Raw genomic sequence first — 17,738 nt, 5'->3', positions numbered from 1 at the left:
CATTAGTTTACGCACCAAACCAAATCCAGTAGGCTAATTATGTGTAACAAGTTCCATCTGACGACCGTTAACAATGAAATTCAAAACCTGATTCAATTGTTACACATATTTACCTGATCCAACTGCTAGGTCATCCCTTACGGAACATTTACGTTTTTTTTCGTAATATTGAATGTTGGAGATAAACACGATATACTTCACCTGATGTAACACAAAATAAATCAATTTTTAGTTTTGTTGATTATTAGATTTCTTCCATTAAGAAACATAATTATACCATGACAATAATGGTTGAATTTAATGTTTGTTATATATAACTATAAAAATATAATAATCACCTAATATTTATATTACCACCTTTTTATATTTATGTTAAAATTATATTTATACAATGATTAAAAGTACAATGGACCAAGCATCTCTTATTTGACCTTTCTTGTTACAAAGAAAATCATTAATAATTTATCACTTATTTAATTCATCGTAACAACACTCAAACAAAAACCAAAATATTATTGTGACAAAAAACTTCTTAATTAAAAATAAAAATAAAAAAATAAATTAATCTCTCTCTCTCTCTAAAATTCAGCAATTTTTCAGACATGACCTCCTCTAAATAAGACTCCAACTCGATTCCATAATTTACATTCTTACACATTCTTATTACATTATTCTTCGCTGAGTTCTTCATTTGTAATTTTGAAATCCCTCCTTTTTCAGCTCAAGAAAAATCGAATTAACCTTTTTGATCCCCAATTTCGTTTTCTCAATCCGGTGCTCTCTTACTGTACCGCCTGCAATTCACGCGTTTTTGTTGTGGAATTTTTCGTCGACGATGGCGGAAAATCCAGAGGAGGCGATACTGAGTCAACTCAGTGAGTCCGTCAAAGCCATCACCGCTTTGCCCGAGTGCAAAACCGTTTCCAGGAAGATGTACGGTAATCTGGTCAGAAGAATTAAGCTGCTGAGCCCTCTCTTTGAGGAGTTGAAGGACGGCGGCGAGGAGCAGCTTGCAGACGACGTCGTTCAGGGGCTTGACGCGCTCAGAATCGCTCTCGACTCGGCTCTTCAGCTTCTCAAATCGGTCCACGAAGGCAGTAAAATATTCCAGGTATATATACACACACACATATATCTGTAATTCTGTATACAATTTGAGGATTTTCCTTGAATGAAATTGGTTTTGTATTTATCTAATTGAGTAGTTGAATTCCGCAATTAAATCCAGGTAATTAGTAATTAAAACTGATAATTACAGATCAATGATCATTGATCAGATAGAATTAGTTTGTATTTACAGGAGAATTTGCAGATTTCGCCTTTTGTAATACTTGCTCTTGAATTTGCAAAATGTTAATAGAAGTAAATGTGAGGCATTTTTTTTTTAAATTACAGGCTCTGCAAGTCGACAAAATCGCGAGCAAATTCGAACACGTAACACAGCAGATCGAAGCAGCACTATCTCAGGTTCCCTATAATAAACTCGATATAACCGAGGAAGTTCTTGAACAGGTTCGAAATCTCGAAGTTTAATTACTAAGATGCTTCATTAGACGTGTTGTTCATATTTCATATTAACACTTTTGCTGTCGGATTATTTTTTATCTAGATCGAACTTTTACACGCGCAATTCAAAAGAGCAATAGGTCGAATGGAATCTCCCGATTTGGAACTAGTGAGGGACTTAGCTGCAGCACAGATGGAAGACGACCCTGACCAAATGGTTTTCAAACGGCTTTCGGAGAAGCTCCACCTCACCACAACAAACGATATTAAGGCGGAGCTAATTGCCATACACGACATGGTCATCTCTTGTGGCGGTGGTGGTGGTGGTGGGGCCCACGAGGGGATTTCCGATGATTATATTGAGACCATGTCGTTTCTTCTGAGGAAACTGAAGGACTGTGTGATGACGGATAATCAAGAAGCCGAGTCGAATGAGATTGACAAGGGTTTGATGAAGCACAGATCTCCTATTATACCTGATGATTTTCGTTGTCCGATTTCGCTGGAGTTGATGAAAGATCCTGTGATTGTGTCTACTGGGCAGGTTCGAGCTTTATTTTCTTCTATAATCCTTTAAATTGCATTTAGGTGGTAGGATTTGAGCTAAAGATTCAAATTCGTAATACAAAACCATTAAGCTTGTTTGGATCGAGTGATTTGATGATAGATTTAAAAAAATTAGCTCTTATTTCAAAATATTTTTGGAGTCATTGTTGAAGATTTCAAATCCTTCCTCAAATCATCTTCCGAAGTCCAAATCCTTCAATCCAAATGCAATCCATATGGAGTGGATTTGGATTGAATGATTTTGGATTAGATGAGAGTATTTTCCTAAAGGATTTCAAATGACTCCTTGTAGAGTGGGTTTCCAAATCCACCACAATAACTCAAGAATAACTTCGAATTGAGAGTTAACGATTTGTAACCTGTTATTAATAGAATCCATCCAAACTAGCTCAATGGATTTGTTACTCTGGATTTTAAAACTTCCAACCAAACGCAACCTTATATTATGAAGCCCTTATTAAATCACTATTCTTGATTCTTTGTTCTTCTTTTTTTCCAAATGCAGACTTACGAACGGTCCTGCATTCAAAAATGGCTAGACGCAGGCCACAAAACCTGCCCCAAGACTCAGCAGACACTCTCCCACACTGCCCTAACTCCCAACTACGTCCTGAAAAGCCTCATCGCACTCTGGTGCGAGAGCAACGGCGTCGAGCTGCCCAAGAAACAGGGCAACTGCCGCAACAGAAGATCATCCACCACCAGCACCGCCTCCGGCGGCACCTCCTCCTCCGATTGCGACCGGGCTGCCATTTCCGCTCTCCTCAAGAAGCTCGCCAACGGCAACCCCGACCAGCAACGTGCTGCCGCCGGCGAACTTCGCCTGCTCGCCAAACGGAACGCAGACAACCGAGTTTGCATAGCCGAAGCCGGAGCAATCCCTCTACTAGTCGAACTCCTCTCCTCCCAAGATTTACGTACACAAGAGCATGCAGTCACAGCACTCCTAAACCTCTCCATACACGAATCCAACAAGGGCATTATCGTAAATGCCGGCGCGATATCCGATATAGTAGACGTTTTAAAAAACGGGAGCACGGAAGCGAGAGAGAATGCGGCGGCAACCCTTTTCAGCCTATCGGTCGTCGACGAGAACAAAGTGGCGATCGGAGCAGCAGGGGCCATCGCCCCCCTCATAGACCTCCTCTGCCACGGAACTCCGAGAGGTAAAAAAGATGCCGCCACGGCTATTTTCAACCTCTCGATTTATCAAGGGAATAAAGTGAGGGCGGTGAGAGCTGGGATTGTACCGCCACTGATTGGGTTGTTGAAGGATCAAGGCGGTGGAATGGTGGATGAATCGCTGGCTATATTGGCTATACTTGCGAGCCATCAAGAAGGGAAGGTGGCTTTAGGGCAGGCTGAGCCGATTCCCATTTTGGTCGAGGTTATTAGGACAGGTTCGCCACGCAATAGGGAGAATGCGGCTGCGATACTGTGGTCTTTGTGCACCGGAAATTCGCAGTGTTTGAAGCTTGCGAGGGAGCTCGGTGCTGAAGAGGCTTTGAAGGAGTTGTCGGAGAATGGGACTGATAGGGCGAAGAGGAAGGCTGGGAGTGTTTTGGATCTTATTCAGCGAGTCGAAGAGGTGGTTATTTCGTAACGGGTAGTTTTTTTTTTTTTTTTGGCAATGTAAGTAAAGGTAAGGTGTGTAAAGCTATAGATACAACAATGTCTTGAAGTTTTTTCTAATGTGTTTGCACTTGTGTGTGGGGATTGTCTATAGGGAAATACTTGAAACTTGAAATTTTACATATATATATATATATATGTATTTTTTGGTGGTGTAGAATTTTTATCTTTTTTTTTTCTTTTCTTTTTTTCGAAATGTACTAGAAACTGAAAGAATAATTTTGTAATTTGGGCACGTCTCTGGGAGTTGTTTGTATCAGTGTGTAGTATATATCGTGATATACCGTGATATGTATCATGTTATGGTACGATTTCTAAAAGCTCGTGTTGAGATGGATGATACCAAGAACCGTATGGATGACCTTTTCCCTCCCGTGCATACCTCTTTATCGCCTTCCCCTTTCACGGCTCGGTTTACATTGCTACATTGTTGATAGGGTTTTCTTTCGCGATCCAACTAACGGTTGTGTTCATCATTTTATCAGAGCTTTTCGGATTGAAGTACTATTCAACTTTATTTACTTGTGGGCAATCGACGGCCCTCTTGGATCGTACATTCTCAATGTGAAAACCGTCACGACAAGAGATTGTATGACCGTACCGTGAGGCGTTGAAACAGCTGGCGACTAGAGGGATGACGAGATCGATGGTGCAAGAGTTGACGTGTCTTGGGAACGAGCGTTATACAGTGTCTTAGGTTTTAGAATTCTTTTTAAGAAAACAATTTCGAATCACTAAATTATACAGTTACTGATGAGATTGAAAAATCGATCTGGCATATATTTTTGTAAAACGAACAATCAAGGGAAGCCAAAAAACAGATCTTATGATCATCTTGCTTCAAAATGTGGAGCTCGAATAAGATAAAACGGGTTGCAAATTTTTGAGAATATTCCATATAATATAGAAGATTCTACTAAATCTGTACGTGTAAGAAAATTCATAATTGAGATGTTGTTGTAATTTCCGAAATAAGATGAAATTTTTCGTAATTTAGTTCCAAAACGAGTAGAAGTCTTCCTTCAACTAGGCAGATCAGATCCAGTAAAACCAGGGAATCAGATCCATATATATCTGCTCTACAAATTAATTACAGTGGATAATATTATCTTATTCATCCATATATATATAATTACTATATATATTATTTTATCCCATAATCCATAATCCAAATCCATATTAATAGCAACAACACTCACAAATCACAAAATAATAACAACCCCACTCCACTCACCCACCACCAGATCTCCAGCAAGAAAGAAAGAGAAAAAAAAAAATGGCTCCACCGTCGGCGGCGGCGCCGCCGTCCAGCGGCGGATTCACGGCGGGCCGGTTCATCCTGCAGGTTATCAACGGACGGTGGCTAATGCAGTCCGGCTCGTTCATGATAATGGCGAACGCCGGCGCCACCTACCTCTTCGGCGTCTACTCAAAGGAGATCAAATCCACTCTGGGCTACGACCAATCGACGCTCAACACGCTGGGCTCCGTCAAGGATCTCGGCGCCAACGTCGGCGTGCTCTCCGGCCTCCTCGCCGAGGTCACGCCGCCGTGGTTCGTCCTCACCGTCGGCGCCGCCATGAATTTCGGCGGCTACTTCATGGTCTGGCTCGCCGTCACCAAGAAAATACCCAGGCCCGCCGACTGGCAGATGTACGTGTACATCTGCGCCGGCGCGAACTCCCAGAACTTCGCGAACACCGGCTCGCTCGTCCCCTGCGTGAAAAACTTCCCGGAAAACCGGGGCCGGTTGATCGGTCTGATGAAGGGGTACGTGGGCCTAAGCGGCGCGATTTTCACGCAGCTGTATCTGGCCATATACGGCGACGACGCAAAATCCATGATCCTCTTCATCGGCTGGCTTCCGGCGGCGGTTTCGTTGGTTTTCGCGCCGGTGATGCGGATCATGAAACCGTCAACCCACAAAAACGAGGTCAAAGTTCTGTGGTATTATCTCATCGCTGCTGTCGTCACTGCTTTCGTCATCATGGGAGTGATTATTGCCCAGAAATGCGTCCATTTCTCACACAGTGAGTACGTGGCAAGTGCCACCGTTGTTTGTCTCTTGGTTTCCGCGCCTTTCTTCATAGGGTTACGGCAAGAGATAGCCACGTGGCAATCGAGGAAGAAGGAATATTTGGAATCGGAATCGGGATCCACCCCTTCTTCTATCGTAATCCAACACCCGCCGAAACCCTATCCGGAATCCGAGATGGCCGACGAAAGGAAAAACACGAGCAAAAATACACCTTGGTATAAAGACATCTTCAAGAAGCCGGAGAGGGGGGAGGACTACACTATACTACAAGCGTTGTTGAGCGTCGACATGCTTATTATCTTCGTTTCGACTTTCTGCGCGCTCGGTTGCAGTTTGACCGCGATCGACAACCTAGGTCAAATTGGGGAATCTTTAGGGTATCCGTCTCACACCGTGAGCACGTTCGTATCACTCGTGAGTATATTCAACTTCTTCGGTAGGGTTTTCTCCGGCTTCGTGTCGGAGAAGCTCGTTTTGGAGTGGAAGGTTCCGAGGACACTAATGATGACGTTCTCGCTTTTACTCCCTTGCGTCGGGGACCTCATCGTCGCGTTCCCGTTCAAAGGCTCGGTTTACGCTGCCACGTTGATTATAGGGTTTTCGTTCGGGATCCAACTCACGATTTTGTTTATTATATTGTCGGAGCTTTTCGGATTGAAGTACTATTCGACAATATTCAACTGCGGGCAATTGGCCGGCCCTATTGGATCGTACACCCTCAACGTGAAAACGGTCGGTAGATTGTACGACCGTGAGGCGTTGAGACAGCTGGCTGATAGAGGGATGACAAGGTCGATGGTGCACGAGTTGACGTGCATTGGGACCCAGTGTTATAGGGTTTCTTTCTTGATTTTGGCTTGTGTGAACTTTTTTGGTGCACTTGCTTCTTTGGTGTTGGTGGTGAGGACTAGGAAGTACTACAAGAGTGATATATATAAGAAGTTTAGGGATGAAATGGAAGCTATTGATACAAAGCTGAAGGAAGTGAAAATGGTTGATCATTCTCAATCCCAATCATAGTCTTAGGTTTTGGAATTGTATTTTTTTATTTATTTAGTTGTTTAGATTTTTATTTTATTTAATTTAATATGATTCCATTTCGAAAAAAAATATCGATCTCCACGTAATGCTTTGAGAAACCATTTTACTAAATCACACAAAATATTGTCTATCTTACGACTGTTAAATTTTAGTGTATAATAACAGTGGTGAGTTTAGCAAAATAGTCGAGACAAGAACTCGATTCTTTGTTCATAAGACGATATTGCTCCACATTGGTTCTCATGGCTTTATACCAATTGTTTAATTTTCTAAGATACAACGACCTTATTTCTAGATCGTAACACTATTAATCTCGAAATGTACAAACCCTTGAATCTGTTTTGAACTCTCAATAAGAATATGGAAGACAAATAATATTTTTGAGGTAAAAAAAGAAGGATTCCATAGAATTAATTTGGAATCAAATGGTGGATTGTACGATCTATTTATATTCTCAATAACTGTTTCTAATAGTCACAACTTTAGAAAAATAATTCATGAAAATATTTGATATATTTTCATATAAACCAAAGACTTATTCAAACGGATAGGTTTCTTCACATATTTTCGGCCGAAAAAGTTGTCTTAGCACCTCCATATTTTTTTTTTGTTGAGTAAAGCATCTCCATATTTTAATGGTGACTTTTCACCTTTTATTTTCGATAAATAAATATATTAAGTGATTTGTTAATTTCTCATTTACCAAAAATACGCCAAGCTATATATGAACAGAAGATTTCGATCAAAAGAAAAAAAAAATAGAAACAACTTCTACACTTGTATATATAATGTTTTCTAAAGAATCAATGTATATAATTAAAATAAAAAGAGTAATGCAGGAGCATGATTAATGGATCTTAATTATTACCATCACTCTGCCAAAATGAAAGCATACATTATAAGGAGAGAGTGAGTGCATTCAAAGAGTTTTACACTGCCGAGTTCTCCCTAATTAACTCTTTGAACCACCACACTTGGCTATATATATATGCAGTCAGATATATTAGAAAACTTGATCAAGACATATATATCATAAGGATGCGGAGACAAAAGTCAAGGGTATTCATTCTATCGAGCACTGTTCGTGGTGGCCAAGTTTTATAGCAAGGAGGTGGAAGCGGTACTCGAGAGACGCGTCGTATTCCGACGAGGTGTGCAATCGAGCACACAACACTTTTGATCAAATGGAAGGGACTGCCCGATCCGAGATGACGTCGGAACCCAAGGGAGAATGTGGTCGTTTGCGGACATTATTAAGACGTTCGGGATGATGAGGATATCGCCGAATTAGGTGGGAAGAATGTTACGGGCCGCCTATTTTGGATCAATACTTTGCCATTTTTCTATGGGTCCAAGAGACTAAGTTATCCTGTAAGTCCAATGGAAAATGGTTCAATTAGGCCCAAGTGTACAGTGGACTTGTAGAGATTCTTAGTAGAAAATCCTACGATATTTGGTAGAAAATATTTGAAGTGTTCTAGAGAACAACACCTAGCCATTACATCGAGATGATCACCACTGTCCATTGAGGAGGTGTAAGTGTATAAATATTGGTAGGACATTCATTTGGAATCATTCAAGAATCTAAAGCATTGAAGCACTATGTAACGAAGTTTACGTAATACTACAAATGACCTCTTTTGAGTGAGTCCAATTTTCAGAGACAAAAATTGTTGTCGCTATTCTTATCACTAATGGGCTGGGTTGTCCTAATGCTCTACAGTGACAATAAAGAATGATTAGGTGACAACAAAAAGAATTAGTGACAACAAAAAAGATGTTGTCTCTTAATATATGAATGTAGTGACAACTTTTGCATTTGTCAGTATTAAGGTGTCATTGAAGAAACTTTTTCTTGTAGTGTAAGCGCGAGTAGCGTAATTCCATCTGATTCATGCACGCTACTTGATCGAAGTTGAAGTCTGTAACAAATAGCTATCAAATTTATGTTCTGAAAAAGGACCTCAAATTAAAAATATCTCAGTATTAGGAACGCGCGGTGGATATGCATGATAACTTAGTAACTTAGTAAGAAATAGTTTACTCAGTGGCAGATCAGTTGTAGGGTTAAAAAAAATCCCTATATAATTATCCATTATATGATGTTAGATCCGAACAGTTGACAAGATCGAGTTGTAGTTCAAGTAGTAAGCAAGCGCAATTCGAAAAACACACGCATTTTTGATCTGTATGTGTCGAAAATGGATGGCGGCCTTAAAAAAAAATAATTCAAAATCGACTTTTAAACTCAAAAAATACATGGAATCTTAACAGGTTCTCCTTGCTCTTAAACTACTATTTTATTGTCATTTGACTCGATTTTGCAAGTTGTGTAAGGTTTTGATTTCTTTAGTTTTGAGATTTTTTTGGAGGGTTTTGTTGGTAGGAAGAAGAAGAAGAAGAAGAAGAAGGAGGAGGAGGTGAGGGGTTTATGAAGAAGGAGAGGGGTTTGAGGAAGGTTTGTGTGTTTAGTTAGACACGGCCACGGGGCGGGTCAGGTCCGGGTTCGACTTTTATGGGAACCGAAACCGCCCCGTGGGGGAGGCGGGTCTGGGTCTAGGGCGGGTCCGGGTCCAAACCGGTTTTCCTTTTTCTTTTTTCCTTTTTTTTTCCAAATAATTCCAAATAATTGAAACTTGAAAAAACTTAAGATTAACTTTAAATTTAAAATTACAAAAAAGAAAAAAAAAATGAATTTAAACACTAAACAATTTTAGAAAAAAATGAAACGATTAAGACCTTGAGATATAAACTAAATAAAATGAAAGTTGTGAAGATTGGATTAAGGGTATTTATAAGTGAAAATAATAATTGAGAAATTTTTCAAAATTAAAAAAAAAAAATTAAAATTCAATATTTCTTTTAAATTAAACCGTAATTTTTTATATTTTTCAAAATTAAATATATATGCATTTGTTATTAGTTGAGATTTTTAATATTAATAATAGTGAACATAACAATTAATAATTTATTAAATATTATTTATACAGTGACTATAATCATTTTACATTGTTATTTATAATTATATATTTATAGTTAGGATTAGTATAACAATAAGTAGTGTTGTTTGAGTTGTTATTACTCTACTAAACCATTCGGGCCACCCGGGTTCAACACCCAAACTCACCATATTTTATGTTATTACACTTAAAATTTGGGTGGACACGGGTCCTGGGGTCGGGGTCCTCAGGCACTCTGCCGGATAGACCCATCGGGTCTTGGGTCCAAAATATCGGGACCCAAAATCGAACCATGCTTTGTCGGGTCCATGGTCAATAGGGCGGGGTGGTCTTCGGGTCAGGTCTGGGTCAAACCCAGCCCGCGATCGTGTTTATGTTTACTAATGAAGAAAGAAAAATGAGATTTGTAATGTATTTTTGGTTTTGATTTTCATTCAGAGTATTTATGTTATTAACTATTTATTATCTAATTTTAATCTGATGGTATTATAGTAAGAAAATTTTAGTACTTGTTCTAGCTACACCTTTCATAATACCAAAATTTCGGTAATGGTAGTGATTCGAGTGGTTTGGTACGGTTGCCCCTACCAAACCCACCCCTAGTTCGGTTGGGAGTTAGCTATTTTAGTTGTAGCGAGCTTTGAAATACTCGTTGTAGAGCTATTTCGAAGATGAATGTATGAACTGTACGGATATTATACACGCTGGCACGAACAACATGGCGGGATTCCTAGCGCAGGCCGTGGGTTTGAAATTGTGCCATGCTTTGCTTATGACTTATTTCCCACATTGAAGTACAGAGTAAAATCCTAGTTCTAGTCTAAGTTTGTGTTCGCTCAACCAATAAATTAGTAATCAACCCACAGAACCAGTTAATTAGGCCGAACCCAAACCATGATCAGGTCTGGTTTCTCGATTTTTGGGCAACAATAGCAAAACCGCTAGAAACAGCAAATATAGGAAGCGTTTTAGGAGATTAAAGCAAATAGCGAAGTCAGTTGTAATTACTCCATCCACCGATTCTAAAAGGCTAAATAAAGCAAAACAAATAAACCTCAAGATCCAAAATTCACAAAAGACACAAAGCATTAGAATATCTCGAAACAGCAGAAAAACACATTCGAGACTTTCAGTAACGCCCCACCGAAGGGGGTCGACCCCCCCTCCTCGGGCGGTCATATGGCCCCGCCCTTTCCCTATAGCTTCTTCCTTCATAACGGGCTGGCCCCCCTCCACCCCCGTATCTGTCACCACCGCCTCTGGGCCCCACATCTCTCTCATAACCTCTGTCTTTGCCATATCCATTCTGAGGAAAACGCTCGGACCCCCCATACCTATCTACGGGAAACCTATCTCCAGCCGGTACATACCTATTTACGCAAATTTAATCCAAAATTAGCACAAGGAATTAAAACTGAACAACTAATTACTCGATGATTAGCAAACCTACCTGTCATTAGCAAATCGATCACGGCTCGCATATCGGTCATCTCTACTGTCGTAACGGTCCCTATCACCATAACGGCCTCTATCGTATCTATCATCCACGTATCTGTCTCTATCATCTGCATAGCGGTCCCCACGCCCACCGGCCCCACCGAACCTAGAGCGCGGCGGCGAGAACGGGCGGCTGCCTCTGCCACCGCCGCCGCCTGCCGACGGGCAATCTCGGGCCCAATGCCCCGGTCGGCCGCATTTGAAGCAATCGTCGGGCCCTGCTGATCTATTATCTCCTCCACCACCATAGTTGCTGCCCCTGCCGCCAGACGAGTAACTTCCATAGCCCGGACCGGAATCTTCGCCTCCCATTTTGGGCTGGGCCTTGTTGACTGAGATGACTCGGTCACCGAGCTCTCTGCCATGCATATCCCTGATGGCGTCATCCATTGCCCGTCGGTCAGCGAAAGTTAAGAAGCCAAATCCACGCGGGCGGCCTGTATCTCTTTCCATCATAACCTACATGAAGTTTACATATGAGAAAAAAAACTTAACTTGGCAAAAAGGCAGTGAATGTGAAAGGCTAAGTAAAATACACATGAATACATGAATATCGGAACTGAATAGGCGGATGCTGAAAAAAAATGAATTATGATTTGACGTAAATCAGTTGCACAAAGAAAACATCATCAACTAACTCAAATCCCTAGAATGTCCTTTGGATCTATCACATTAGCAGAGACTTGACTTATATTTCGAAATACCCTTCATTTTATATTGCTTTCCTGCTGACACAAAGATGACCGTACGTCTAATTCCTAGACCAACATCAAACAAAATTGCCGAGCATATAAACAAGAAGTGAAAAACGTGCAAACAATTTATGAAGGGAAGATTATGCAGTTTCATTGCCTCTTTAGTTCTATAGATGCCATCAACCATTAAAATGAGTTGAAATAGATTTTTAGAAATAGCATCTTAAAGTGCAAGAAGTTCTTACATGAGTAGAAGAATCTGCAGAGCAGATTCCATGATCCGACATTAGTTTTACCCAGGCCTCAAATTCAGCGGAACAAAGAGCAGTAAGAAAAATCATTCAATCAAACAACGATGGGATCCTAATCTCAGAACACAATCTATCAACTGGCCATTTGATCTCACTTTTATTGAATGCCTCTACTCAGTACACTTGGTCTTAACTCAGCAAGAATTTGAATGTTGAGCAATGACGAAAACAAGAAAATAAATCCACCAGCCACTAAAAGCTTCACTTTGCATGCTTGGAGATAGCTCAATGTTCATCTACATGTCAGACAAACCTTTCCATACAAACTTCACCTTCAAAGGTCTTGACACATTCGAAAAGCTAACTCATGGCATTGGGCAGTGGTATAATCCCACAAACTGAAGATGTTCCCAGATATTATTGCTCGGTTTTCTTACTTCATATTTAATATTGCAACCGAAAGGGACCATTTTCAGACACATACTACAGTTGTTTACTCAAACATGCGGAAGGGATGATATTTTCAGATACAGGCTGGAACGGAAAAAGCTACTTAAACATACATTCTGCACTCACTGGATGATCATTATTCAGAGAATTTATCCAGATTTTGGAGTTGAGTTTTATGAAGGACCACGCTTCAGATCACATGAACATGTACTGCCTGCTATAGCAGATCTCGGATGAAAAAAAAACATGGGATCTAGATCTTGCAAATAAGAAAAACTCAAAGGCAGGCCGACAAAAGCAGAACTTTCACACGGAACTGTCTCTTTCGCATAACAAAACCACTCTGCACAACACTAAACAATATGCCTAGAAGAGGACACCTCCTGCACAAACTAGCAAGGCAAGCTCCCAAACGTTCATCCTTGTCCAGCGGCTACAAACAAAATCGCCTAACTTAGCCATCGCATGCAACACTCGGCTTTGCTTGTCTTAACAAAAACTAATTCCTTTAAACTGTATCCTCCAGTCTCCATGCACATATAAGATACAACAATCACATTTTCCAGTTTAATCAGATACTCAGTTCTTAGCTCTAATAGATTTTCAAGATGGATTGTCTTTCTAAGCACCTAAAAAGAAAGTAGATACTACTGGAAGATTAGACCACAATCTCAAGAAACAAGAAGGCAAAGTACTTTCTCAGTTCTCATAAAGGCATACAACACCCCACGAGCTCTGTGAATGTAACCCAGAAGAACTGTATCTGATCCTTTTCGGAAACTCATACACAAGATAAGCACAAGATTCTATAAAATTAATAACAAAGTTCAGTCATCTTTTCTGCTCGTAGCTTTTACACAAATCGATCAACACACATGTATCAGCCTTAAGGACTTCAGAGAGGATGGAAGAAATGTCAACGTAATCATGTTGGACACTGAAAATGAAGAAGCAAAGGACAGGCTATCAACAGAGTCAACTTCCAGCTCAAAACACTTTTTTTCTCAAACACAAAATCTTGAAAGACTATCCAATGATGACAGACCCACTGGAATTACACAGGAATAAGAAAATTTGTCGGGGAATGTGCTTGCTTTGATGGAGCATCATTGACCAACACAGAGCGATTCGTAATTGTAGGAGTGATTGTCCATAGCTACCACTTCTAATTAAATCCAATGTTTACTGCAGTTTAAACTCACGAGCCTAACTTATTGCTTTTTTTTTCTCAAAAAATGTCAAAAACAGCCTGAACAAAGTAGCAGCATGATCAAACAGAGCATCAAAATCAGAACAGCCCAACTAAAACTGCAAAGTGCATGACTGATTCCAGAAAACAACAAGCAGATTACAAAGCCAGAAACACAATACAATACACGCTTCATCGGTGCTGAAAAATCTCATATGGCCCACAGAGTTCCTCCAATCCCATATTAAAGCATTTCAGAAGTCACAACCGACATACAAAGAAAAAAAAACAAAAGGTACCCTCTGAGATTAATATAGTGATTAGTGAGAAGATATATATATAAATAAATAAATAGAAACAGGGATATGCATTGAACAAAATGAGCATACAATCTTCAATAACCTTCACCATATAATTCGATATGCAAGTAATTAAATAATCCTGATTGTTTGCCCCTTTTATAAAGCAATTAAAAAATCCTTCTTTGAACAAAAATCCATGCAAAAAACAACAAGGTGAATCAATTAAAGACAGGCAAACATATTTAATTATACGAGAAGGCATATACAACAAAATTTACATATATACAGGCACACGTTTATATATGAAAACAATTCCACAAAAAAAGGTAAATTCAAATTCAAATTCAAATTCAAACCTGGCAATCGACAATTTTTCCGAAACGATTAAAAGCATTCTCGAGCTGCCGCTGCGTGACTTCCCACGATAAACCTCCGACAAATATACGGTAGTCTTGATCCTTGTCCGCCATCTCTACGTACTTCCTTCCTCAGAAAAAAACAAAACCCTAATCCAACGCGAGAAATTAGTGTGTGAAAATCAAAGTAAAATTCAAAAGGAAAACAATTCAGAAGGTAAAAACGCAGAAAATTAGGGTTACCGGTGATGGGTATCTAAGCTTGGATCTCTCCAAAAGTGTGGATTTCTTAATAATAAAGAGTGAAAAGGGGAAATATATTTGAAACCCTAGAGGGCAGCGTATATTCTAATATATTTATTTGGTACCCAATTTTTGCTATTAATATCAAAATAGTATATATTATTTGTAAAATTTCAAAGTGGTACTCGAGGTCTTAGTAAATTACAGAAATTCTAATTTATCCTAAAAAATATGAATTATTTGTGAAAAAAAGATAAAACTGTTGTAATACATATCCATATCTAGGGGTGTAAACGAGCCGAGCTCGAGCCGAGCTCGCCTCTTTTGGCTGGCTCGAGCTCGAGCTCGAGTATATTTTGTCGAGCTCGAGCTCGAGCTCGAGCTCGCGAGCTCCTCTTTTTTTGGCTCGAGCTCGAGCTCGTGTCAGTTGTGTCGAGCTCGAGCTCGAGCTCGAGCTCGAGCCCATTGTCTTTTTTTTTTTTTTTTTTTTAATATTTTTTTAATTATTATTTTATTATTAAAAATTATTTAAAAAAATAAAAAATAAAAACTAAATTGTAATTATATATATTTTTAATATTTGTATTTATTTCTATAATATTTTACATTATTATACATTATTTAAATAAAAATAATATATAAAAAATAATAAAAAATAATAAAAAAATAATAATAAATCCGGCTCGCGAGCCGGCTCGCGAGCTCATGAACAACTGAAAACCAGCTCGAGCTCGGCTCATCAGAAAGCTCGAGCTCGCGAGCTCGAGCTCGAGCTCGAAAATCTCGAGTTCGAGTTCGAGCTTTTTACGAGCCGGCTCTTCGAGCTCACGAGTCGGCTCGGCTCGTTTACACCCCTATCCATATCCATATTATTACTTGTGGACTAAGTATATGATTGCTACGTGTCTTTCTCTCAATTATAGATATCCTATATTAGTATGACCAAGGCTTTGTAATATTCATGTATAAATACATGACCTGAGTGTGAAATATGATATGAAGCATTCGGTCTTAAATACAAATTCTTCATTTCCTTTCCCCATCAGTTCATATGTTATAAGATAAGATATTAGCTTAATTTATATATTTTATCTTGTGAGTTAATAGGGCTTATTCTATAACACGTTATCAGCACGAGATTTTGCTCGATAGGGATTTGTTATTTTCGTATTCTTCTTTCTATTTTATTTTACGAAAATCCAGATCCTCGATATATTGTCGTAAAGACAAACGAGAATGATTAGCGAATACTTCGGTATTTTATACGCTATCATTTCTCAAAGGATATGATGGATTCGTGTATATTAATCTATTGCTTATTTATTTATTGAATTGTTGTTGAAATTTATATTTGCAAGCTTGTGGATCCCAAGTAGTGTTATAAACACGTGCTATATCAACAGATCTGTGGGCCGACTTAGAGGCCAAGATATAAACTCCGAGCCTGAAGCTCGTGGAGTTGGGGAAATAATAATCTCCGTTTAAAGCCGATTTAGAGGCAATCAACTCCGGGCGTAGTACCCGTAGAGCTTAACAGAGACCGTATAGAGGTCATACTATAACTCCGAGTGAAAAACTCGTTGAGTCAAGACGTGATAATCCGTCAAAAGTCGATTTAAAGGCCAAATATCTAAATATATCTCCGAGCTGAAGCTCGTTGAGTTAAGACGTGATAATATCCGTCAAAAGCTGATTTAAAAGGCTAAATATCTGAATATATCTCCGAGTCTGAAGCTCGTTGAGTCAAGACGTGATAATCCGTCAAAAGCCGATTTAAAGGCCATATATCTGAATATATCTCCGAGCCTGAAGCTCGTTGAGTCAAGACGTGATAATCCGTCAAAAGCCGATTTAAAGGCCATATATCTGAATATATCTCCGAGCCTGAATCTCGTAGAGTCGCTAGACGAGGTAAAACCCGTCAAGAGCCAACTTAGAGGCTATTAATCACAAGCCCAAATTTAAAGGGTTTTGGGTTATTTTGTACCCAATGTATATATTTCTCTCTCGGAAGATGTGATTCCCGAGATTGAGTTATTTTATCCATGTTTAACCTCTCTTGGATGGTGTGATTCCCAAGATCGAGTTGTTTGGGTAAACCCATATGTACATATCTCCCTTGGAGGATAAATACCCGAGGTCGAGCTGATTTTGATACGCGTACATAAAAAAAACATGGCTAAATATGACTATTGCCTATTCGATAGTGCAACTACACACTCAATATTCAATAATAAAATATATTTCTCGAGTGTGACTTTGTGCAAGGCACAAGTTAAAATCATATCAGATCCCGTGGAGATAATAGATGACTCCGGGAGTGCAACAATTATGTTGCCTAATGATACTACGTATGCTTATTATATACGCGAAATATAGCATTTGCGCGTTTGTTGGCACATATTATTGTGCAGCACTGGGAATAAATGTCGAGCACCCAGTAGCATACGTTCACACTCAAAATGGACTGGCGGAATCTCTGATTAAACGCGTCCAAATAATTGCTCGTACTTTGCGGATGAGATCTAAATTCACTAGTGCAGCATGGGGCCATGCAGTATTGCATGCATCAGCACTGATTAAATTACGCCCAACTGCTTATCATATGCATTCCCCAATGCAATTGGCATTAGGCTTTGAGCCCGATATTTCGCACCTTCGCACATTTGGTTGCGCTGTGCATGTGCCAATTCCTCCTTCTCAGAGGACTAAAATGGGTCCCCAACGCCGACTTGGCATATACGTTGGGTTTGATTCACCGTCGATTATTAGGTTCTTGGAACCAATGACGGGTGATTTATTTACCGCTAGATTTGCGGATTGTCATTTTGATGAGACATTATTTATACCGATTGGTAAGGATATTCAGAATATCCGTGATAATGATAAACAAAAACCAATCGAGAATCTCACATGGTGTGAGCAACATTTATCTCATCTCGACCCACGTACCTCTGAATGTGAAAATGAGATCCATAGAATCATTCATTTACAAAATATTGCCAATAGAC

The 17,738-nt window shown here is 39.5% G+C and overlaps 3 protein-coding genes across 5 annotated transcripts; 2 read left to right on the top strand and 1 right to left on the bottom strand.

Moving 5' to 3' along the window:
- The first annotated feature begins 391 nt into the window (after positions 1 to 391).
- On the top strand, positions 392 to 3,865 carry PUB14 (plant U-box 14). The gene is made up of 4 exons (XM_012979510.2): positions 392 to 1,111; positions 1,396 to 1,512; positions 1,610 to 2,050; positions 2,579 to 3,865. The coding sequence occupies exons 1-4, from the start codon at positions 836 to 838 to the stop codon at positions 3,674 to 3,676; spliced, it is 1,932 nt and encodes a 643-aa protein (XP_012834964.2). The 5' UTR covers positions 392 to 835; the 3' UTR covers positions 3,677 to 3,865.
- Positions 3,866 to 4,862: 997 nt separating this feature from the next.
- LOC105955424 (protein NUCLEAR FUSION DEFECTIVE 4) lies at positions 4,863 to 6,966 on the top strand. The gene has a single exon (XM_012979140.2). It carries the CDS (start codon positions 4,982 to 4,984, stop codon positions 6,761 to 6,763), a length of 1,782 nt encoding a protein of 593 aa, XP_012834594.2. The 5' UTR covers positions 4,863 to 4,981; the 3' UTR covers positions 6,764 to 6,966.
- Positions 6,967 to 10,701: 3,735 nt separating this feature from the next.
- On the bottom strand, positions 10,702 to 14,864 carry ATRZ-1C (RNA-binding (RRM/RBD/RNP motifs) family protein with retrovirus zinc finger-like domain-containing protein). Of its 3 annotated transcripts, XM_088819982.1 has the most exons (5): positions 14,728 to 14,803; positions 14,485 to 14,634; positions 12,182 to 14,128; positions 11,195 to 11,700; positions 10,702 to 11,114 (listed from the first exon to the last, which is right to left on the bottom strand). In XM_088819982.1, exons 3-5 carry the CDS (start codon positions 12,275 to 12,277, stop codon positions 10,874 to 10,876), a joined length of 843 nt encoding a protein of 280 aa, XP_088676108.1. In that variant the 5' UTR covers positions 12,278 to 14,128; positions 14,485 to 14,634; positions 14,728 to 14,803; the 3' UTR covers positions 10,702 to 10,873. The 3 variants fall into 3 exon arrangements, with proteins under 3 accessions (XP_088676108.1, XP_012834965.2, XP_012834966.2); XM_012979511.2 differs by lacking the exon at positions 12,182 to 14,128 and having other exon boundaries at positions 14,728 to 14,864; XM_012979512.2 differs by lacking the exon at positions 12,182 to 14,128 and having other exon boundaries at positions 14,485 to 14,611; positions 14,728 to 14,852.
- Positions 14,865 to 17,738: the final 2,874 nt, after the last annotated feature.

Source organism: Erythranthe guttata, chromosome 6, assembly GCF_056151865.1.
Source record: "Erythranthe guttata isolate IM_541 chromosome 6, IM_541, whole genome shotgun sequence".
Classification (NCBI taxonomy): Eukaryota; Viridiplantae; Streptophyta; class Magnoliopsida; order Lamiales; family Phrymaceae; genus Erythranthe; species Erythranthe guttata.
The sequence above is the reverse complement of the archived record's forward strand: the minus strand, read 5'-3'. Positions and strand labels throughout refer to the sequence as shown.

Bases quoted from the DNA above. Each gene is read 5' to 3' on its own strand.
- PUB14 (XM_012979510.2), top strand. From the start codon at position 836: ATGGCGGAAAATCCAGAGGAGGCGATACTGAGTCAACTCAGTGAGTCC. The intron at 1,112-1,395 runs GTATATATACAC...TTTAAATTACAG, and splicing joins AAGGCAGTAAAATATTCCAG to GCTCTGCAAGTCGACAAAAT. The intron at 2,051-2,578 runs GTTCGAGCTTTA...TTCCAAATGCAG, and splicing joins TGATTGTGTCTACTGGGCAG to ACTTACGAACGGTCCTGCAT.
- LOC105955424 (XM_012979140.2), top strand. From the start codon at position 4,982: ATGGCTCCACCGTCGGCGGCGGCGCCGCCGTCCAGCGGCGGATTCACG.
- ATRZ-1C (XM_012979511.2), bottom strand. From the start codon at position 14,598: ATGGCGGACAAGGATCAAGACTACCGTATATTTGTCGGAGGTTTATCG. The intron at 11,701-14,484 runs GTTTGAATTTGA...AACTTCATGTAG, and splicing joins GAAAAATTGTCGATTGCCAG to GTTATGATGGAAAGAGATAC. The intron at 11,115-11,194 runs GTAGGTTTGCTA...TTGCGTAAATAG, and splicing joins GATCGATTTGCTAATGACAG to GTATGTACCGGCTGGAGATA.